This window comes from Mercenaria mercenaria, chromosome 14 (assembly GCF_021730395.1).
Source record: "Mercenaria mercenaria strain notata chromosome 14, MADL_Memer_1, whole genome shotgun sequence".
NCBI lineage: Eukaryota > Metazoa > Mollusca > Bivalvia > Venerida > Veneridae > Mercenaria > Mercenaria mercenaria.
The window spans coordinates 49,778,517-49,802,585 of record NC_069374.1 but is presented as its reverse complement, the minus strand read 5'-3'; the positions used below and the strand labels follow the sequence as shown (position 1 = coordinate 49,802,585).

The 24,069-nt window shown below is 37.8% G+C and overlaps 1 protein-coding gene across 1 annotated transcript; it reads left to right on the top strand.

Moving 5' to 3' along the window:
- Positions 1 to 42: 42 nt before the first annotated feature.
- On the top strand, positions 43 to 23,217 carry LOC123527508 (uncharacterized). The gene is made up of 6 exons (XM_053523456.1): positions 43 to 1,022; positions 10,305 to 10,916; positions 14,006 to 14,164; positions 14,779 to 15,100; positions 17,142 to 17,201; positions 17,766 to 23,217. Exons 2-6 carry the CDS (start codon positions 10,353 to 10,355, stop codon positions 20,456 to 20,458), a joined length of 3,798 nt encoding a protein of 1,265 aa, XP_053379431.1. The 5' UTR covers positions 43 to 1,022; positions 10,305 to 10,352; the 3' UTR covers positions 20,459 to 23,217.
- The last annotated feature ends 852 nt before the right edge of the window (positions 23,218 to 24,069 follow it).

The window sequence follows — 24,069 nt, the reverse complement described above, 5'->3', positions numbered from 1 at the left end:
TAGCAGACATATTGATTACATGATGAAGGTTATAAAGAAGGAATGTGATGGAACGAGAATGTTAAAACTGCTGGAAATAGCAAAGCTACTGATGATGATGATGATGATAGTTTTTGTAGCGTTACTTGATGATGATGTTTATACGAAATATGCTGATATTACCTTTGTCAATGTTTTTTTTTTTTTAAACATTTGTTTTGAAGTGATAATTCAAATGTAATACTGTATATTTATTAGGCGCGGAGCATCTTGAAGAAATAATTATTTCCTTTTGGCAGTATTATCTGACTGTTGCACTGAGGCACCAGCCCCCTTGGCTCCGCCCTTGAACCGGGCCTGATGTATAATCGAAAATTCATGCGCCTAAATAATAGTGATCATTTATACAGTGCTTTCAATTATACTAGATCTAGTAACTGTGGACGCGGTTAAAACAACAACAACAAAAAACACACAAACAAATGGTCAAACAAACAGAACATAAGCATTATCAGACAAGGAAAACCTCCAGTGCAGTATACATGTTGTACATACATGTACGTATTTTACAATCATTCCGCAATTTCCTGTGTCTATTTTTAGAAACACGCTAAATATTGGAAAACCAAAGTTTACTCACCGCTTATCTGCTTATTTATGATAAAGGAATAGATATTAAAACTAGTTTACAAAAAAGCTCAAAATAGGACATTTCGATAGCACATGTTCAATTTAAAAGCGACTAGGATAAAATGTTGTTAAACCATTACCGAACTCTAATATAAATTGTATATGTATCGCCTCAGTGATCGTGAATCTATGTAGATCTATCTACCAGTTATACTACAAACATACATGTACTTGGATTTGTCTGAAATACATTCTAACTATTCGGATGGAATCAAAACATTTTATGTATAAATGCGTCAATATCATTATGTTTTCTACAAGCTAAAATAAGATTTAATGTACCTGATTATGTGACCTGATCAGCGAATGTATATATTCTATGGCGGCAAAGAGGCTACTATATTTAGCAAGAGGTAAAAATTTTATATGACATATTTACTGTGTATAGTCTGGTATTTTGTGTTGTATTCAGTCGATAAAGCTTTGGCGCCAAAGCTTTAATGTGCTATATAGCGCATGCTATTATTGTTTAAAGACTGAATATATAGATCTATCACTGATAATCGCCGGTGGCTAAATTTCTCTTTAAAACAGAGTCATTTAAATACTGTAAACAAAGCTATGTTTATGTAAGTATTCCCGCGCGCACGCGCGTTTGTATTTATGTTTGTGCGGCGTGCATCTACTGTATGTGTAACATAATACAAGTGTAGGATTTTTCAACTGATAATCTCGAATTATTTCTTGTCCAAATTATAATGAAACTGAAAGTAGGAAATATACGCGCATATAGAGACATAATGACACGACTTAACGTTTTGGCAGGCGCGGAGCATCTTGAAGAAATAATTATTTTATTTGGCAGTAGATTTCTATTATCTGACTGTTACACTATCTATTTTAATATTCATGGGATCGAAAATAATCAACATTTAAAAGTCGTAAAAAGAGTTAATTCTCAGTAACCAGTTCGTCTTGCAAATAGACCCACTTTAACTGTTGCACGATTTGTTGATAATACACGGGTATGAAACGTTGCCTGTGGCACAAAATGTGCCGCACTGAAATGAAGGCATCGCGCCTCCGACGGCGCAGGCATTGCGCAGGGTGTTTACAAAAATAACGAGCAACGTGAGTAAAATTGAATGTTTTTGTTTATTGTCTTTTTACAGTAAAAACATTTTAGAAATCGGGGAATGCAGCGGGATGTAGTTGTGTCTTGCCGACAAATCCATGCCCAGTTTGTAAAGAAATATGTAATATTGTTATTTTGCGCGTGTTTTTCATCGGATACAGTAACGTGAAAATTCGAAAAGTAGTGAATATTCCGAGTCATTTCACCTCCTGCTGAAAAAAGGAATGATATATTTCTGTAGTATATCATATAAAGACATGATGTCTGATCGATTGAGATAAAATACATGCCTAGGAAAAGGCATACCCCCTCGTTCTTCCGACTTTTCAGTCCAGTGCCGCAGGCATCTTGATGGTGCCGCAAACATCGTGAGAGGCGCAGTCATCTTGAATACTATTGTAGTCAGTAGTACGTGTAATTTCGACCTTCTAACATGTATTTAAGTACAAAAATATCAATAACAATATTGTTCCTCCAGTTATTGTGTAAGACAAATCTTCTCAATCCGAACTTTGTAATATAAATAGCTATGTTAAGAAGTTTGCAGTATTTTTTCTCACTGTTTTTGGGAATGGGGCCAGGGAAAATCACGTCATTTTGTATCGATTTGGAACTCATTTTCTCCCGTAAAATAGCAATATTCAATTACTAAACATCCCATTTGTAACAATTATTGATGCTTCTAGTTCAAAGCAAGGTATGAAAACCAGCATCGGAGCACAAAAACTGCCATAACTTTTGTCATTTTTCAACCAATTTTAATGTTTTTGTTTTAGTATCGAGGTTTTTTTTTCTTTACAGTTTGGGCGTACTTTTTTTTATTAGCGGCGAGCTGAATTCCCCACCCCCTCCCACCCTCCAAAAAAAAATAATAAAAAAAAATAAATGGTGACATTCGTAGTTTTGGCGTTCAGAAAAAAAGGAACGCAATAAGACAAAAAAAAAACAAAAAAAAAACACACACTAAAAAAACCATGAAATTTCTCTCGCTCATCTCGCGCCATGTTTTTCTGTAACAGTATATCAGCACAAATTTCACTGTTAAGTCAAGATATTTAGATACGAACGAAGAATATTTAAAACGATACTGTTCCGAAGTTTTGTGTAGAAAAGAACCAATGAAATAATTGTCCAAAATGGGGCTTAACTTGTTCTAATTATTTCTGCAATTCTGCAAAAAAATTAACGTATTTTACTCACTCTTTGTCGTTCAACTATGATTTAGGTCTGTGCACTGACTATGCACATAAAGTTTTCGTCTGATCATAAGGAGAAATGATTTTCTTTTTCCTTTTAATATACACTGAATGCATGTGCATCCATCTGAAAATATAATATAAACAAGATATTTAACTATCGATAACTTCATTGCTTCTTTTCCACACAAAACTTGGGAACGGTATCGTTTTAAGGGAAGTTTCATGTTTTTACGGTTTTTTTGGTGTCTTTTTGAGTTCCTTTTCTTCGGAAAGCCAAAACAGTGATTTTTCGCCACTTATTTTTTTTCGGGGGTTGGTGGGGAGGGGGGCGAAATTCAGCTCATCGCTTATCAGAATAGTACGCCCAAACTGTAAAGATAAAACAACAAAACTTGATGCTAAAACAAAAACATCAAAATTGGTTGAAAAATGACAAAAGTTATGACAGTTTTTGTGCTCCAATGCTGGTTTTCATACCTTGCTTTGAACTAAGCATCAATAATTGTTACAAATGAGAATGTGTGGTAATTGAATATTGTTTTTTTAGGAGAAAATAATCCAAATTTGATATAAAATGACGTGATTTTCTCACTTGGGAGGCACCTGGTGCCATCCCCCAAAAGAGCAAGAAAAAATATTGCAAACTTCTTAAAATAGCTATTGATATTACAAAGTTCGGATTGAGAAGATTTGTCTTAAACAATAAATGGAGGAACAACATTGTTATTGATATTTTTGTACTTAAATACATGTTAGAAGGTCGAAATTACACGTACTATACCGACTACAATAGTATTCAAGATGACTGCGCCTCTCACGATGTCTGCGGCACCAATAGAACGTGGGGATATGCCATTTCCTTGACATGTGTTTTATCTCAATCGATCAGATGTCGTGTCTTTATATAATATACTACAGAAATACATCATTCCTTTTTCAGCAGGATATGAAATGACTCGGAATATTCACTGCTTTTGTAATTTTCATGTTACTGTATCCGATGAAAAACACGCGCAAAATAACAATATTACATATTTCTTCACAAACCGGGCATGGATTTGTCGGCAAGACACAACTACATCCCGCTGCATTCCCCGATTTCTAAAAAGTATTTACTGTAAAAAGACAATAACCAAAAACATTCAATTTTACTCACCTTGCTCGTTATTTTTGTAAACATCCTGCGCAATGCCTGCGCCGTCGGAAGCGCGATGCCTTCATTTCAGTGCGGCACATTTTGTGCCGCAGGCAACGTTTCATACCCGTGTAATAACCAGTTGTTAAAGACCACGTCACAAATAGTATGGAAGTTGCAGGCAGGGGCGTAGCTGAAGATTGTACGCCTGCGGGGAGGAACAACACAGGTTCGCTTCGTTAGGGGCGAGGTGGTGGGGAGTGGGATGGGGGGGGTGTTGGGGAGTGGTGTGTAGGGTCACGCTCCCCTAGATTTTTTGAACACAATGTACATTCAGTGGCGCAGTCTAGCAACAGGCTAATGTGGTAGGCATTGATGACGATATATGCAGTACACCCTGTGTTTTTCTCGTCGTCTTGTGTATTCGCTACTATCCGACCAGGGATACCTGACAGTGACGTCATGTGTTTACTTTCCAGTATTTACCCTGTATTGTACTGGATAATGCTTATTGTACTGGATAATGATTATGTTTCTTTAACTATAGTCTGTATAGATAGCCCAGAGGATAACGGCGTGTTCGCAGTAACCGAGAAATACCGAGTTCGAATCCGGTCGGCGGAAACTTTTTTCCCGCACGATATTTTTTTTATTAAACTATATAATCATCTTGATTTTCTAGTGCATCACGAATTATGTACAGAATAAATAGTGTAGGAAACGTTCATTATTTCACTCTACATAAAATGACTAAAATGGCTATGAACACGTTTTTAACTGCAGTGAGCCTTTGGAGAATAATGAGAAAGCAATATCTATTCTGAAACACAATAGACGGACAATGAGACAGGCATATGTTGCATTAACATTTGGTATACTTCATACTATAATAAATGATTGATGATTAAAAAACTAACAAAAAAAAAAAAAGAAAAACAAAAAACAAAAAACATATAAAAACAACATTTTTCCAAACGAAGGAAGCAAATGTAGTTGGTCTTTCAAACAATATTTTGTGCTACATAAAATATACATCGCCTACCACTGATTTCGAACTTACATCGCCTGCGTGACAAGTGGCCAGCACATCCACTGGGTCATACCTTACTTATAGTTCAAACATCGTTTTTATCCAATGACAAGCGAGGGATTTTCAAAAAAGTAACCAACTTATTTTCATATTGTTTCATAACTAAAGAATCTGAACCATTTAATCATGAAGTAGCTCAGAATTAATGAGTATTCATTCTTCCGCCTACTATGGATTTCCCACATTCTAGGAGGCGGAGCAATTACCAAAGCGGGGACTGCATACAAGAAATAATGTGTCTATGTAATAAACCGACCAAATAGATAAATGAGACGTGCCATGAGAAAATCAATATAGTGGGTTTGCGACCAGCATGGATCCAGACCAGCCTGCGCATCCGCACAGTCTGGTCAGGATCCATGCTGTTCGCTAACAGTTTCTTTAATTCCAATTGGCTTTGAAAGTGAACCGCATGGACCCAGACTGAACAGCATGGATCCTGACCAGACGTCTGGATCCATGCTGGTCGCAAACCCACTATGTTGGTTTTCTCATGGCGCGGCTCAAATATCTAATCATGTTTTTAGTTTCATTTTAATGCAAGCTGTACTTTCGTAGTTCAAGTTTGACCATTCTGCACCTTTCACTACCTCTACCGGTCTAAAAATAAACCAGGGTGCACTTACATTCTACTTTGTCTTGTTTTATTTATACATGTAGTTGCTTAAATTGTACTGTTAGACCATTACGAGTGAAACCTGCATGTTATATTTCCATTGAATAAGAATATAAAATTGTGTTCCACAAACTACTTGATAAGACTTAGTCGTCTATTATGTATTTATGATTTAAAATAAATTAAAATCTTCCAGCTCTGGATCAACTGCTGTTTTGCTAAAGGTTGGCACTAAAATGACCTTGTATAAAGTTGTAGTAAAACATGTACTTCTCCACCATGAGTGCAGATAAGACTAGCCAATGAATTCCAAGAGACTGAAGAAGGCGTGGTTTAGTTTACTTCAGAGGGAGCTTTTGTTTCTTTTACCTGTCAGTTAAATGAAATGGGGAGTTTAAACTATAAATAGGCTATAGATACACTTACTGAGCTTCTAACGCATTAAGTTTTGCCTTCACTACGCTACGCTCCGTATCGGCAAACTTAATTGCATTAGAAGTTCAATAAATGATCTATAACCTATACTTAGAGTTTCCCATACGATAAGGACATATTTCTGTCTATTATAGGTATACCTCCGTTAGGGGATATACCGTGGCTATTTAAAGTTTGTTGACGAAATGACGTCACTGTCAAAAATTGTCGGTGGATTAGTAATACCAAACTGCTTCTTTGATATCAGAAGGAAACTTGAACATTATTAAAATTATCTATAGTTTCTGAATCTAAATATGGTAGTCTTGCAGCAGGTCTGGACCCAGAAGCATGGCAAATATGGACACCAGGTTTAGTTAAGTATGGGAGGGCTCCGATTAATTTTAAAGTCCTACAAGTAGAATAATGCATTTTAAGCCATTTTGACAAGTTGAAACTTAAACTATAGGTAGAATGTGTATGTAAGCTGTCTGGCTGCTTAATGCAAATCTATGCCTTATAAATACAGATGACCGCTAAGGAACGTTCAACTGTGTACATAAAAATGAAACAAACTAAGAAAAACGGCCTGCCCTATGGGCCTACCGTTGTAGGGCCTTTACGTCAACGTAAGTAAATGTGTACAAGGATTAATGAAAAAATATGGAAAAAAAAAAAAAAAAAAAAAAAAAAAAAAAAAAAAAAAAAAACAACTTTACATACATGTTTAATATTTTCACAAACATTTTGATTGACCAAAATTTAATAAACGCATGTATTCTAGATAACGCATTATCTGTAGTGTCAAGTGTATTCAACATATGTTTCTTGTTGGTCTAACAGTGGATCTGCACAATCCTTGCAAACGCAAAATCTGTAACAAAACTGAACAATAATTATAATTTATAGCATACGAGACAAGAATACCACGATGTATTGTAATTGCTACGGGTTTTATGCATTAGATCTCCACATATAACATAATTAACAAACAAACAAAATAATGATGATAATAATCAAAGTACTGGTAGTACAGTACTGATGGAAGGTGATTTATGTTAGTACATGTATGAAAAGAATCCATTTCAAAAATGGCACAAGTGCTAACACAGTGCTTTGATAGTCAGAAACCCTATACATACAGGATTTGATTCGGTATCAATATGATACTGCACTTTGGTGATATAAATACAGTTATGCATTCAAACCCCCTGTATAGTAAAAAGATGTAAACTAAAGGCATGCAGCCGATAGTTGTTCTCGTTAATTACTGCGCCATTGGTATATATTCAGATTATGTTGAACTATATTTTACTGGGCATGAGGACTTGTAAGTTTGTGATAAAGTCCGATGGTGACAGAGTAGGCTAAATTTTCCGGTCTGTAACGGAGGTAAATTATTCCGCATTGAACTACATTGTACAGCGGATAGATACAAAATAGTTGCGAGACAGTCTATTCCTGATTAAATTCTGCGCGGCTACATAGAGAAGGTGATTTTTAGCTCACCTGAGCACGAAGTACTCATGGTGAGGTATTTGATTTTTAGCTCACCTGAGCACGAAGTGCTTATGGCGAGGTATTGTGATCACGCTGTGCCCGTCCGTCCGTGCGTCAAGTCGTCCGTCGTCAACATTTGTGTTTAAACGACATCTCCCCCAAAATCACTGAATGGGTTTGATAAAACTTGGCCATGATGTTCCTTGGGTGGTCCTCCACCAAAATTATTCAAACTGTTCCACTTGGTTGCACATAGGAGCTGCCAGAGCTAAAAATAGAAAAAAAAAAAACTTCAAACGATATCTCCTCCTAAACCGATGGTCCAATTTTGAAATAATTTCACACAAATGGTCCTTATGCTACCCTCTACCAAGATTGTTCAAATTATACCGATTCGTCAAAAAACATGGCCGCCAGAGGGCGTGGTCACTTTTCCTATATGTATATAGAGGAAACTTTAAAAATCTTCTTGTATGAAACTGCTTGTCCTATTTTAGAATAATTTTATACAAATGGTCCTTGTGTGACCCTCTACCAACATTGTTCAAATTATTATGATTCGCCAAAAAAAAAAGCCGCCAGAGGGCGTGGTCACTTTTCCCTATATGTATATAGTAGAAACTTTAAAGATCTTCTTGCGTGAAACTGATGGCCCGATTTTAGAATAATTTTACACAAATGGTTCTTGTGTGACCGTCTACCAAGTTTGTTCAAATTATTTTGATTCGCCAAAAAACATGGCCGCCAGAGGGCGTGGTCACTTTTCCCTATATGTTTTAGCGGAAACTTTAAAAAAATCTTCTTGTGTGAAACTATTGGCCCGATTTTAGAATAATTTTACACAAATGGTCCTTGTGTGACCCTCTACCAAGATTGTTCAAATTATACCGATTCGTCAAAAGACATGGCCGCCAGAGGGCATGGTCACTTTTCCATATATGTATATAGTGGAAACGTTAAAAATCTTTTTTGTGTGAAACTGCTGGCCCGATTTTAAAATAATTTTGCACAAATGGTTCTTGTGTGCCCCTCTACCAAGATTGTTCAAATTATTGCGATTCGTCAAAAAGCATGGCTGCCAGGGTGTGTGGTAACTTTTCTTCTCTGAATCAACTAGAGCTATCACTAAAGGTGATGAATGTACCCCCCGCATGCACTGACACAGTACATTGCAATTTGATGCACACAAGATTGCATAATTATGTGGACTGTATGTATATAGACTGTATGTATACAGTACAGTAACAAAAAACAAAGTCCCATAACTATGCAGAATATTTATCTAAAAGAATATAACATGCACCATGCACAACTAGGGTTGGTACTGATCACTTGTGTGAAGTTTCATTAAATTGTGTGTAATGGTTTGGTAGATTAGGCACGCACAAGATTGCATATGCAGACTGTATGTACATAGTATGTTAACAAGAAACAAAGTCCCATAACTCTGCAATTTTTGTCGCTGAAAGAACCTAACATGCCCCATGCACAACTACTGTTGTTACTGATCACTTGTGTGAAGTTTCATTAAATTGTGTCAAGGGGATGAGGAGAGATGGTGCGCACAAGATTGTGTCTATGTATATAGTATAGTAACAAAAAAACAAAGTCCCATAACTCTGCAAATTTTTTTTCTGAAAGAACCTAACATGCCCAATGCACAACTACTGTTATTACTGATCACTTGTGTGAAGTTTCATTAAATTGTGTCAAGGGGATGAGGAGAGATGGTGCGCACAAGATTGTGTCTATGTATATAGTAACAAAAAAAAACAAAGTCCCATAACCCTGCAATTTTTTTTTCTAAAAGAACCTAACATGCCCCATGCACAACTACTGATGGTACTGATCACTTGTGTGAAGTTTCATTAAATTCTGTCAAGGGGATAAGGAGAGATGGTGCGCACAAGATTGCGTCTACGGACAGACGGACAGACAGACAGACGGACAGACAGACAGACAGACAACCTGAAACCAGTATACCCCCCCTTACAACTTTGTTGTCGGGGGGTACAATAATAGCTAGAGCCTTGATATTTTGCGTGTGATATCAGATTTGTAATGCCTACCATAATTTTTCAAATTATTGCCCAAGGTTTAAAAGTGTGTGTGACATGTATATAATATAGGCTAACATAGAAGAAACCTAACTCTGTACTTATACAAACAGACATGAAGCCTTGTACACAGGTGAGCGCTTTAGGGTCAATGCCTCTCTTGTTATTGATAAATCACCTCACAAAACCCAGCACAGGGTTCTGTTTGAATTGCTTGAACAACACTCATCGGAAGAACCACAATTATTTTGTCGTTTTATACCGATCAGTTAAAAGGCAGGATTTTAGATTATAAAGAAACCAATTAAAAGTGGTTTCTGCTAGAAGCTGATAATTTGTATATGATTACCATTTAACAAAATACTAAAAATGTCAGTTTACATCTATAAACTCTTTCCATCTAACATAAACGCCCGATCTGCTGTTAGCTCTTATATAGAGGTTTAATCTGTTGTTACAACTTTAAAAACTGATCTATAAGAGCTAAAACTGTTGTTCCATCAAAAAACATTGCTATTCTTAATAAAAAGAAACATTTTTCTGCTTCAGGGAATATTTGCACATGTATGATGGCGTCTATATGAAAGAAACATTGCAATGGCTTTAGCACCGACGATTCGGGATCAAGGTTTTCAGAACTGGCTAAAAAGTGCTCTTGCCCTCGTCTTCGCGAAACAAGGTTTGGAAGAATTTGTCACTGTCGAATTAACAGAGTTTCAAAAAGACTTACTTACATCGATATGCAAAAAACAGGCAATTTCTCCCGATACAGTTTGTAACTTATGTACAACTGAAAATATTCTTTCATGTCCTACAGCCAACTTCTGTCCAGGACGACGAAAATGCGACTTACACGACCTTGTTCTGCCGAACAAAACCCCTAGAAATACGTGTCCAAAGACGATATGTCACCATCTCCGTGACGGTATCCGGCGACAGCATTGGTATAACAATCCTTCCTGGAAAAATACGGACGCAACAGGATGGTGTGATGATTCGTTTCAAATTGCTAAATGTTACATGCCCCCGGACGGTTATTCCTCAGTACATACATTTGCAGATACGGACTTCAATGGAATGATTTCTATAATCATCAACAACAGACACTTTGTGGAAAAATTCGACGCAAAACTAGACGAAAAAATCAATGTATGCTCAGAGGTAAATCATTTTGATTTCGTCATTCATTTTTATTTGAAAAATTAATGTTTTTGCTCGTCATCGACAGCGTCGCCATTGCTTTCTCGTTCAGGTTTTATGCGATGCTTCTCAATTTCACAATTATCTTTTGACCTCTGTCAAGATAATGTAACAGTGTTTCGAAGAAGGAGGGGTATATTGTTTTGCAGATATCGGTCGGTCAGTCTGTCTGTCGGTCGGTCGGTATGTAGCCCAATCGGTTTTCGGATGATAACTCAAGAACGCTTAGGCATAGGATGATAGAAATGGATAGGAAGGTTGATCATGACAAGCAAATGACCCTTCTTGATTTTTAGATGAGTAGGTCAAAGGTCAAGGTCACAGTGACCCTGAACAGTTAAACGGTCTCCGGATGATAACTCTAGAACGCTCGGGCCTAGGATCAGGAAAGTTGATAGGGAGGTTGGTCATGATAAGCAAATTGCTATTGCTTCAGGTCAATAGGTTAAAGGTCAAGGTCACAGTGACCCAGAACAGTTAAACGGTTTCCGGGTGAAAACTGAAGAACGCTTTGGCCCAGGATCATGAATGCTGATGGGGGGTGGGGGTCATGACCTGCAAATGACTCCTATTGAGGTCAAAGGTCAAGATCACAGTGGCTCGGAACAGTTATACCGTTTCCGGATGGCATATTGAGAACGCTTGTACCTAGAATCACGAAACTTAATATGGAGGTTGAACATGACCAGCAGAAGACCCCTATTGCATTTGAGTTAAGAAGATCAAAGGTCAAGGTCATAGTGACCTAGAACAGAACAGTTAAACAGTTTCCAGACAATAACTTGAGAATGCTTGGGCCCAGGGTCACGATCGTTATTTGGAAGATTAATCATGACCAGGCCAGCAGATTACCCGTGTTGATTTTGAGGTCAGTACATCCAAGGTCAAGGTCACAGTGGCCTGGAACAGGTTGCCGGGTGAGAACTCAAGAACGCTTGGGCCTAAGATAATGAAAGTTGAAAGGGAGGTTGGTCATGACCAGCAGATGACCCTTATTGATTTTGAGGTCAAAGGTCAAAGTCATAATGACACGGAACAGTTAAACGTTTTCCTTACGATAATTTGAGAACGTTAGAGCCTAGGATCACGAAACTTAATAGGGAGTTTGATCATGACCAGCAGATGACACCTATTGATTTAAAGGTCAGTAGGTCAAAGTTCATGGTCACAGTGACCAATAACAGTTAAACCTTTTCCAGTAAAATAATTGGAGAATGCTTGGGCTTAGGATCACGAAATGTAATAGGGATGTTGTTCATGATAAGCAGATGACCCTTTTTTGATCTTGAAGTCACTAGGTCAATGTCACAGTGGCCCAGAACAGTTATACCCTTTCCGGATGATATCTTGAGAACGCTTGTACCTAGGATCACGAAACTAAATACGGAGGTTGACAATGGCCAGCAGATGACCCCTATTGATTTTGAGGTCAGTAGGTCAAAGGTAATGTCATTGTTTCTTATCAAAATTAATTACTCCAAACTTCGGCAATTGGACGCTACACTTCCCTTTTTAACCCTTAGCATACTTGACACGATTGATTCTTGCTTTGCGACTAGTGCAGATAATGATCAGCCTGCACATCAGTGCGGTCTATTCATGATCTGCACTGTTCAGTATTCAGTCAGCATCTTTTTGGTAAGCGTCCCTTTTAACAGTTAATGGTTCTGTCCAAATTGAAAGATGGACAAGTTTATTATAGAAATAGCAGGGTATGGGTTAATTGTGACTGACAGAAGAGATGAGCGTTTTCTAAATCCCACCACTGAACTGTTTTGCTTTCTGTCTTTTGACCTGTTTCGTCGGGTCCTTAAATGTGTTTCTCTTGTTGCTCTGTATTCTGCAAAGGCACTGAATACATGCGTTTTTGATTCTTAAGGTTTGCTCAATGTGACCGCTTGATGTCCTTCGTGCGTCCGTCAACAATTTCTAAACAAATCTTCTCCTTTTAAACTACATGGCAGATTTACATCAAACTCTACAGAAATGATCTTGGGTGGTCCCCTTCCAAAACTGCCCAACGAATTAAAATCCATTCTGAATTGTGTTTTCCATGGCAACAGAAAGGAAAATCTTTAAAAATCTTCTCAGAAACTGTTAGCCTGATTTCAAAAATATTTTGTAGAAATGATCTACAGGTGACCCTCTACCAAAAATTGCTTATAATTATATTATCCAGTTTTGAAATAATGTACGGAGGGGCACCTGGTGACTTCCTCCACTATCAAAGCTGGAAAGTGGCAATGTGACGTATAATTGTGTCTGTGCGACGTTAAACCCAACAAAACAAAGCAAAACATATTGTTGCTCACATCCCTCCATACATTCCTACCTCTGAATCAACATCCAATTTCCTAACCCCTTGCTTTCAAAATTTCTCATTTATTATTCAACATTATATCTCATTTTGTCTTATACTATCCCGTTGCTTTTCAGTCCAGTCATGTTGAAGCTCCCTCGTTTTGTTCCAAAATTTGAACGCTTGTAAACCCATTCTCCACTTCAAAATCACATGTTTACTTCCCATTGCTAACCCGCCTCCCAATCCGCCCACTTAGCTCAATAGGAGAGTGCCAATCTACGAATCGCAGGGTGGTGAGTTCGATCCTCGGGCGGGCCGTATGTTCTCCGTGACGATTTGATAAAATACACTGTGTCTGAAATCATCCGTCCTCCATCTATGGTTCATGTGGGGAAGTTGGCAGTTACTCGCGGAGAACAGGTTTGTACTGGTTCAGAATCCAGCTGCAGGAACACTGGTTAAGTTAACTGCCCGCCGTTACATAACTGTACTATTGAAAAAAAGCGTTAAACACAAAACAAACAAACAAATAACCCGCCCCCCTCACCAGCAATGCTTGTGTTGTTTTCTTCTTGCTTCTCAGCACATCTGCCTGCAGCAAACAGTCGGTATTAAGTTTGTAAAGGAGTATCTTGAAGTATGTTTCTGTAGCTTCAAAGTTGCTCTTATGACACCAAGACTACACATTTGTACAAAAATGTTTCGTTATATAAGAATGAATATCTGAGCAAAAGTTGGTTACTTTCAGGCACGAGATGTTGGTCGTTCTGTTCGACATGCTTCAGACATGTCAATCTCTGTTGAGGATTTGTCAAAAACCATTGAAATCCTGACTGATCTCCTATCCGATGCAAGATACCTAGCAAATGATACAAAGGCAAAACAGGCCGTGGAAAAATTGAAACAGGTAAATGTATCGTTATAACGTATATTCAAGGAAGTAGTGAGTTTTATATTCAATTTAACAGTATTATTTGAACATTTCACCATATGCTCAGCATAACTTTTGTCTTATTAAGACTTCTAAATTTCTCTAGTCAACTGGTCCATCTTTCAAATTGGACAGTAAGATTAACTGTTAAAAGATTAACTGTTAAAAGGTGTTTACCAAAAAGATACTGACTGAATGGCGAACAGTGCAGACCATGACCAGACTGTACGGATGTAGAGGTGATTTTGGTCTGCACTGGTCGCAAAGGCAGAATAAATTGCCGCCAGCAGACTAAGGGCTAAGACGAACAATCTAAATTGAAATGTTCTGCGATAACATCAATACGTACATATTATCATGCATTTATTAAAGGCCATTATCACATATTTGGCGTCGCGGCTTTGTAATAAAGTCATCACATGTTTCAAAGAGCAACGTCAATACGAAACGACAGGCATATTATAATATCCTTAAAATATGTAGTTGGTAAAATAAAGTTTGTTCATTCGCAGTACCAAATTTTAGTACTATTTTATCTTTTATGCAAGAGCCACAAAAACTAATTCATTGATCTTTTCATCTTCCTACAGCTGGAAGCAAACACTTTAACAATAAGTACCTCAGACATTACTACAATACTAGATGAGGAATTTAAAGTACTTGTTGCAAGGCAACAAGAAAATGCTTTAAAGGCAATTAGCACAGAGAGAGAAGAAGTCCAGAAAAAGATGTTAGATGATGTAAAGAGTGCATTTGCCAACATGCAGACAGTAACACTTCATCATTTAGATCAAATTGTTGCTACGAAAATGAGCGAAATTCAACAAGTTGCCGAAAAGGAAAAGAAGGAACTTACAGAGATTAGCGCGAAAGGAAAGCAACAAATTGAAGAAGAAATTCGCAAAGGAAAGGGTAATTGCTTCTTTTTAATTCATGAGTACATTTTAACTTCTTTTACAAACTGTATGACAAAATAGAAGTAAAGGGAAACAAACAACACAAAAATATGGTTAAATTGAAATGAAAAGTACAAGTGGTATTTGATTATTCGCAGTAAATCAGATTTACTCTACTGCAGTAAAGCGCAACACCTTATATGCCGTTCATCTGAATATTAATTGGATTACCTGAGATAACATTTTTCATAAAATTACATAGTTAAAAACCTTAAAGGGGTTAGCTTTCATTATGCCATCCATCGAGAAAGGTGGGGTATATTGTTTTGCAGATGTTGGTCGCTCTGTCGGTCGGTATGTATGTCGGTCCGTAGACCAAATTTCCGGATGATAACTCAAGAACACTTGGGCTTAGGATCATGAAAGTTGATAGGGAGATTGGTTATGATCAGCAGATAACCCCTATTGATTTTGAGGTCAGTTGCTGGAACAGTTAAACGGTTTTCGGATGATAACTGAAGAACGCTTGGGCCTAATATCATATAGGCTGATGGGGATGTTAGTCATGACCAGCAGATGACTCCTATTGATTTAGAGGTCTGTAAGTCAAAGGTCAAAGACACAGTGACCCAGAACAATTAATTAGTTTTTGGACTATGACTTGAGAATGCTTGGGCCTAGGATCCGAAACTTAATATGGAAGTTGATCATGACCAGCAGATGACTCCTATCGACTTGGAGGTCAATAGGTCAAAGGTCAAAGTCACAGTGACCCGGAACAGTTAAACCGTTTCTTGATGATAACTCTAGAACACTTGGGCCTTGGATCTTGAAAGTTGAAGGGAGGTTGGTCATGACCAGCAGATGATCCATATTGAGGTCAGTAGGTCAAAGGTCAAGATCACATTGACCCAGAACATTGTAACTTTTTTTGGCCAGATAACTGAAGAATGCCTTGGTTTTAGATCACATTTGATACAGGGTTTATTTATGACTGGTAAATGACCCATAATTTTTTATTTGAGGTCAGTACATTAAACATCCAGTGCACAGTGACCAAATAATTTCTATTCCTTGTGCAATTACTGAATGCATCAAAGGGGGGTTTTCCTTATTTCGGTCACATATAAATTTGATGTGGCAGAGTGGCCAACCGATGTGACTTTTGGATTTTCGTAGACAAGGCGAAAACGTCTCGATTCAGGTAACACTTTCGTTGTCGGATTTCCATGACATAAAGATTGTCAAAAACAGCAAACTGAGTGTTTTCCTTCGCACAGAACGTCTGCAATCAGTTGCCAGTATTTTTCTCAAACACGTCACCCAATTGCGAAAGCGGTAAGTTATTTGCACAGTTTGTCCATGAAAAGCAGTTTGGCGATTGCGAAAAGGCCTGATAACTGATGGCAGACCCATTGTGTGCAGTAAAGCACTCATCTTGCTGCCTTCGACGCACTTTATTTTATGAAAATACATCATGTTATAAGGAATATATAGACAAAATGTTACCTGAATCGAAACGTTTTCTCCTTATGTGCGGTAACCAAAGGTCACGTGGGTTGGCCACCCTGTTATAGTACGGAGATTAATGATAAGAAAGATCGCTTTTCTACTCACTAACAGTGTTAAGAAAACCATTTATTTTTTATTATAAGAGGTTAAGGGATGAATTCAAGAAAATAATTTCGAAGTACAGCGAAATAAGAGGTCGGATTTTATACACATTTTGACGTTGTCTGCAGAGCAACACGGATTAAGTCTTGCTTTCAGTGCAATAGTCAAACGCAACGCCTTTGTTTAGATCTCACTGATTCACAGCTAAAAGTCAGTTTTAATACCCATGAATATTAGATGCTTTTATCTTACAATACTTGCACTAGTTTAGATCATTGATGGAAAAGTTTTGCGACAAGCCTTATGTTACTAAATTTTATCACTTTGTGATTTATTAGGAGATATTTTTAACTATGTTAGATTCACGTTTTAAAGCGGTTTAGTTGACTATAATCATGATAATATGATTGTGTAAATTTTAATTCAGTCTGGCACATTTTCAGGTGTAGCTCTATCCGAAGAAGGAACAGAAACAACCACGAAGCAGCGTGAACTGGAGAAATGTAAGAAGAACTTCCAAACTTCCAAATCAGAAAAACCTGCGAAATTATCTTTAAACAACCTGCTGCTTTCTTAGATGTAATAATTGAATTGCTTTGTGTCTAAGTTAAGTGTTATCAAACGTTTTGTCAGTTCATTGATTTTGTTAAGTGATGAATGAGATACGATGAGGAATGTCGCGTTTCACCCCAGTTTTCAATAAAAAAAAGAACCCAAACAAACGGAAACTCAACAGGTCGCCCAACACGAAAAAAAATGAAAATGTTGCATACTGTGTTTGAAAAGACCTGTTCATGGAGGACAGTAGAAGCTTCTTTCTTCTAAGGCATGTTCTTAAATGCATCAACTTTCTTCATGCTATTGAATTGTACGGATAATATTAATATTTATTCCAAGTAAAGCAAGGGTCATCAATATATTCTAAATAGTTTGTTTAGTTTTATTATACTTTGCAGTCTAGGTGACCTTTGAAACTTGCTTTTAACCTTTACATCAGTTTCAAGTTTTCGTTAATATTTGAAACAAATTTAATGTTTTAAGAAATGTGTTCTCTTTTTCTGTTGTAGATTTAAGAGATGACCTCGTCAATTTCTACAGAAAATATCATAGTACTATTCCTGTGTCTCCTTTAGTAGAAGAACATGATGTTCCACTTCTCGACTTCTACGTACAACCTCCACTGTCTTCAGTTGACATACAGAAGAAATTTGGACGAATTCAGGAATCTCGTACCAGGAAGCAAGTACATAATTTGAACGATATATTCCTGAAACCTGATGGAAAAATATACAAGGACATCTACATCACAGCCAAAGCAGGAGTTGGAAAAACATCGTTTGTGAATAGAATTTGCATGGTGTGGTGCCAAGCACACTGCCCTCAGAAAGAGTTGGAAAACAAGTTCAAACCAGAAGAGGTTACCGTAATGAAATCATTTACGTGTCTGTTTATGATTACTTTAAGGGACATTGACACATCATTGTGTAATGTTGATGATATGATTTTCAATCAAATTATTAGAAACCTGTCAAGATTTCGAAGATATAACGAAATATTTATAGAAGATATACTGCAAGAAAAGGATTGTTTAATTATACTAGATGGACTTGATGAATGGGCCCACCCTGAAAGCTGCACGTATGGCCGTAGAAGTGAACATGGCTTACCACATAGACCTGCGCGGGAAAATTGTACAATCATGACAACAACACGGCCATGGAAACTAGATGTTCTTATGTTGAGTACAAATCAGATCGACAGACATGTAGAGATTATTGAGTTGGATCAGTCTTCTTCGAAACAGCTGATATCAAATGCAGTGGCTTTACTAAATAAGCGAAGCTTATCCAGAGACCTTAAAACCGTTGAAGGGTTTCAAGCGACTGTGTCATCAACAATGCTTGACTCTGTGCGATATATACCATATATTCTTCTGCAAATGGTATGTCTTTGGTTCGACGGTGAATCTATCGGAAAATCGAAGTGTGAAATATATAGCAATATACTTGAATTAACTCTTTCAAGAGGGCTCATGAAATTAGGCAAACAACAGTGGAACTCCAGGAGTAGAACCGCCCTGGATTATGAAAAGTATCCTGCATGTGTCCTTTCTAATGAGCTTTGCCGAGAACATTACGATTTGATACTCAACTTGGGCCAAATTGCTTTTGAAACATTATTTTGTTTGCAAAAGGAATCGACCATTGTTTTTGATGTTAGCAAGGTACTTGAAAGAATTCCGGAGTATTCTCTTCGGTTCTGCCTGCAACTCGGCCTTTTGACTCCGAACAAAGATTGTCATCAGGTAGCGAGTAGGCGCAGGACCTTTTCATTCCAACACAAATCTGTCCAGGAATACATGGCTGCATTGTACATAGAATCAGACCCTGACTGCCACGCTGTAAAAGACAGGCTTTTAAGCGTTTGTTCTTCATTATCAGCTATATTAGAAATGTCGAATACCTTTGTTTTTCTAGGTGGATTAAGTTCATCAGCATGTGGGAAAGCTTTAGGGCTGCTAAAAGAGAAAGTGTCGAATGACGATTCAATCCTCTTTTATCGAGAAAATTTGCTGATTAAAGAATACGGTTTAACTGAGTTTTGGAGGCTGAAAGAGGCAATTAGAGCTTTTCAGTACATGCAATCAGACATTGCACAAGAAATTAAAAGCTCTGGACAAATGGACTTTCCTTTGTGTGTCGAGGATATCATTGTTGACAGTACTACTGATAGGGCGTCTTACCCTTCACTTGAAATTCTCATAGATAAGAATAAGGACAATATCAGGTCATTGTATGTACGAGATGTTCAATGTACAGATGATTTTACGGATATTCTTGAAGCAACAGGACTGCTTAAATTACATACTCTTCAAAAGTTAGTAATCATCGCTGTCCCTAGGCCAGAAGATATCCTCAGGCTTATGTCAAACTCAGTTGGGACTTTAGAATGCATACGTCTGTCTTTCGTGGAATTTCGAGATAATTTGTATTACCCAAAGGTCACGACACTGTCTCCAAATATTGTACGTACAATATCTAACATAGACCATTTACGGGCACTTATGTTAAGCAATGTTTGCCTGACACACGCTGACGTCAAAGGCTTATTCAAAACGCTGAGCGAAAGAACACATATGGCAGAGATCGGATTGTATAACGTTCAGTGTAGTAACCATAATGCTGAGTGTGGCGGCGAACTACTAGACCTGTCTCAACACCATAATCTCAAGACTCTTAACCTTGATAGGATACCAGTTGCAGATATCCGCGTCAATGCATTATCACTGAACGAATGCCTGATAGGCGAGGATACGTCTTCTGTTTTTCCATCGTGGTTTGGCGATCTTAAGAATGCAGCAAACCTTCACTCGTTATGGTTTCGCCGAATGACCCCACCTTTGTTGGACATGCTCATGGTGACACTACCACAATTAGTACAGTTGAAAAAGTTTGGTATCGAAATTACAGATCTTGGAGATAGGTCTTTGAGTCTCATGTCTGGTATAAATATTGACTCAGTGTACCTGTATAAGGTAGCCATGTCATCAATGACCCTCAAACGATTGGCCGAGAGTGCAGCGGCACTATCGCATCCTGTAAAGATAACACTCGAATGGTGTAAGGTGACACCTATTATGGAGTACTATCAAATTAAAGACTACATCAGGGAATCTCCAAATTATATTGTAAGATTAGATGGAGTGAATTTTCGACACCTTGATCAGTTTGAATTCGAGACTGTTGCAAATAAACCATGAGAAAAAGTTTTGCCCGGGGATGCAGAAACTGTCAAAAACGTAGCAGAATTGTGCATTATACGTACAAAGGAAATCAAACAAAATACATAATGGACATTAATAAATTTTGTTTGTTTCTTTGTAGGATCAAATTATCTTTCAATGAGTGAACATCAGACGGTATACATGTACTTTCGCTTATTGCGCAACCACGAATGAAAATTAACAATTTGGAGTTCAGGAATGAAAGATATTTCAATCTTGTATGTTATCTTTATTTCATTTTATGATAGTTTTTAACTCGTCTCTACGAGGTATGGTCGTCACTTGATCGTCGGTGTTGGTTAAAGTTTTTGTTTAGGTCCACCTTTACTCAATCAGTGTAAAAGCTTCAGCTTTGAAACTTTGCTCACTTGTTTACCATCAATAAGGGACTATGTAGGCCAAGACCCATTACTCTGATATGCATTTTTAGCCCACCATCATCAGATGGTGGGCTATTAAAATCACTCTGCGTCCGTGGTCCGTCCGTCCGTCATTCCGTCCGTCCGTCATTCCGTCCGTCCGTCCGTCCGTCCGTCAGTCCGTCCGTCCGTCCGTTAACAATTTCTCGTTATCGCATCTCCTCAGAAACTACTGGGGGGATTTTGACCAAACTTTGTCAGAATGATGTATTGATACCCTAGTTGTGTCCCCCTGAAAATTAGACTGGTTCAACAATTTATGAGTGAGTTATGGCCCTTTGTTTATTTCTATAATTTACATAGATTTATATAGGGAAAAACTTTGAAAACCTTCTTGTCCAAAACCACAGGGCCTAGGGCTTTGATATTTGGTATGAAGCATCATCTAGTGGTCCTCTACCAAGATGATTCAAATTATTTCTCTGGGGTCAAATATGGCCCCGCCCTGGGGGTCACATGGTTTATATAGACTTATATAGGGAAAAACTTTGAAAAACCTCTTGTCCAAAACCACAGGGCCTAGGGCTCTGATATTTTGTATGTGACATCATCTAGTGGTCTTCGACTAAGATTGTTCAAATTATACCCCTAGGGTCAAATATGGCCCCGCCCAGGGGGTCATATGGTTTACATAGATTTATATAGGGAAAAACTTTGAAAATCTTCTTGTCCAAACCAAAAAGCCTAGGGCTTTGATATTTGTAATGTAGCATCACCTAGTGGTTCTCTACCAAGTTTGTTCAAATTATCCCCCTAGGGTAAAATATGGCCCCGCCCCGGGGGTCACATGCTTCATATAGACTTATATAGGGAAAAGCTTTTAAAGTCTTCTTGTCAATAACCTACAACATTCAAACTTGGATCACATGTATATTTTTGAGTGGCAGATGAACCTTGACATGAGTTGACCTTGATTTTGACCTAGTGACCTACTTTCACATTTCTGTAGCTACAGCCTTCAAATTTGGACCACATGCATAGTTTTGTGCACCGGAAAAAACTTTGACCTTGATTTTGACCTAGTGACCTACTTTCACATTTTTGAAGGTACAGTCTTCAAATTTGGACCACATGTATAATTTTGGTTTCGAAATGAAATTTGACCTTGATTTTGACCTAGTGATCTACTTCCACATTTTCTCAAGCTATACAGCCTTCAGATTTGAACCACATGCATAGTTTTGTGCACCAGAAAACACTTTGACCTTGACATTGACCAAGTGACCTACTTTCACATTTTTTGTAGGTACAGGCTTCAAACTTGGACCACATGCAAAGTTTCGTGTTCGGAAATGAAATTTAACCTTGATTTTGACCTAGTGACCTACTTCCACATTTCTCAAGCTACAGCCTTCAAATTTTGACCACATGCATAGTTTTGTGTATCGAAAAAACTTTGACCTTGACATTGACCTAGTGACCAACTTTCTTATTTTTGAAGGTACAGGCTTCAAATTTGGACCACATGCATTGTTTTGTGTTCCGAAATGAAATTTGACCTTGATTTTGACCCAGTGACCTACTTTCACATTTCTCAAGCTACAGCCTTCAAATTAGACCACATGCATGGTTTTATGTACCGAAACAAACTTTGACCTTTACATTGACCTAGTGACCTACTTTCACATTTTTGAAGGTACAAGCTTCAAATTTGGACCACATGCATAGTTCTGTATTCTGAAATAAAATTTGACCTTGATTTTGACCTAGTGACCTACTTTCACATTTCTCAAGCTACAGCCTTCAAATTTGGACCACGTGCATAGTTTTGTGTACCGAAATGAACTTTGACCTTAAGATTGACCTAGTGACCTACTTTCACATTTCTGTAGCTACAGGCTTCAAATTTAGACCACATGCATAGGATTGTGTACCGAAACAGACTTTGACCTTGACATTGACCTAGTGACCTACTTTCACATTTTTGAAGGTACAGGCTTCAAATTTGCACCACTTGCATAGTTTTGTGTACCAAATTAAACTTTGACCCTAAGATTGACCTAGTGACCTACTTTCAAATTTCTCAAACTACAGCCTTCAAACTTGATGCACATGCATAGTTTTGTGTACAAAGAACTTTGACCTTGAAGTTGATCTAGTGACCTACTTTCACATTTCTCAAGCTACAGCTTTCGAATTTGAACCACATGCACAGTGTTGTGTATGGAAATGAAATTTGACCTTGAGCTTGTCAGTAAGTCTTAAAATTTGGAACACTCAAAAATGGCACATTGGTGGGCGCCAAGATCACTCTGTGATCTCTTGTCTTAGAACTATAGCATTTTTTTTATTTAGGAAATTGAATTTCTTGGTTAAAAGTTTGAAGTTTTTTTTTATTTTTAGCTCAGGCAGCCCCTATGATCAACCAAGCGGAACAGTTTGAATAAGTTAGGTAGAGGACCACCCAAGGAACATCATGGCCAAGTTTCATCAAACCCATTCAGTGGTTTTGGAGGAGATGCCGTTTAAACACAAATGTTGACGACGGGCGACTTGACGCAAGGACGGACGGACGGACACAGCGTGATCACAATATATCACCATGAGCACTTCGTGCTCAGGTGAGCTAAAAAATCACGGACGGACGGACGACGGACACAGCGTGATCACAAAACCTCACCATGAGCACTTCGTGCTCAGAAGAGCTAAATAAGAATCACCTTCTCTATGTAGCCGCGCAGAATTTAATCAGGAATAGACTGTCTCGCAACTATTTTGTATCTATCCGCTGTACAATGTAGTTCAATGCGGAATAATTTTCCACCCGTTACAGACCAGAAAATTTGGCCTACTCTGTCACCATCGGACGTTATCACAAACTTACAAGTACTCGTAATTACAAGTACTACATAATCTGAATATATACTAATGGCGCAGTAATTAACTATGAACAACTTTCGGCTGCATGCCTTTACTTGACATCTTTTTACTAGGGGGTTTGAATGCATAACTGTATATATCACCAAAGCGCAGTACCATATTGATGATATGGCTGGCCGAATCAAATTCTGTATGCATTAGGTTTCTAGCTATCAAAGCACTGTGTTAGCGCTTGTGCCATTTTTGGAATGGATTCTTTTCATACATGTACTAACATAAATCACCTTCCATCAGTACTGTACTACCAGTACTTTGATTTTTTTTTTTTTTTTTTTTTTTTTGGTAATT

Bases quoted from the DNA above. Each gene is read 5' to 3' on its own strand.
- LOC123527508 (XM_053523456.1), top strand. From the start codon at position 10,353: ATGGCTTTAGCACCGACGATTCGGGATCAAGGTTTTCAGAACTGGCTA. The intron at 14,165-14,778 runs GTAAATGTATCG...ATCTTCCTACAG, and splicing joins CCGTGGAAAAATTGAAACAG to CTGGAAGCAAACACTTTAAC. The intron at 15,101-17,141 runs GTAATTGCTTCT...GCACATTTTCAG, and splicing joins AGAAATTCGCAAAGGAAAGG to GTGTAGCTCTATCCGAAGAA.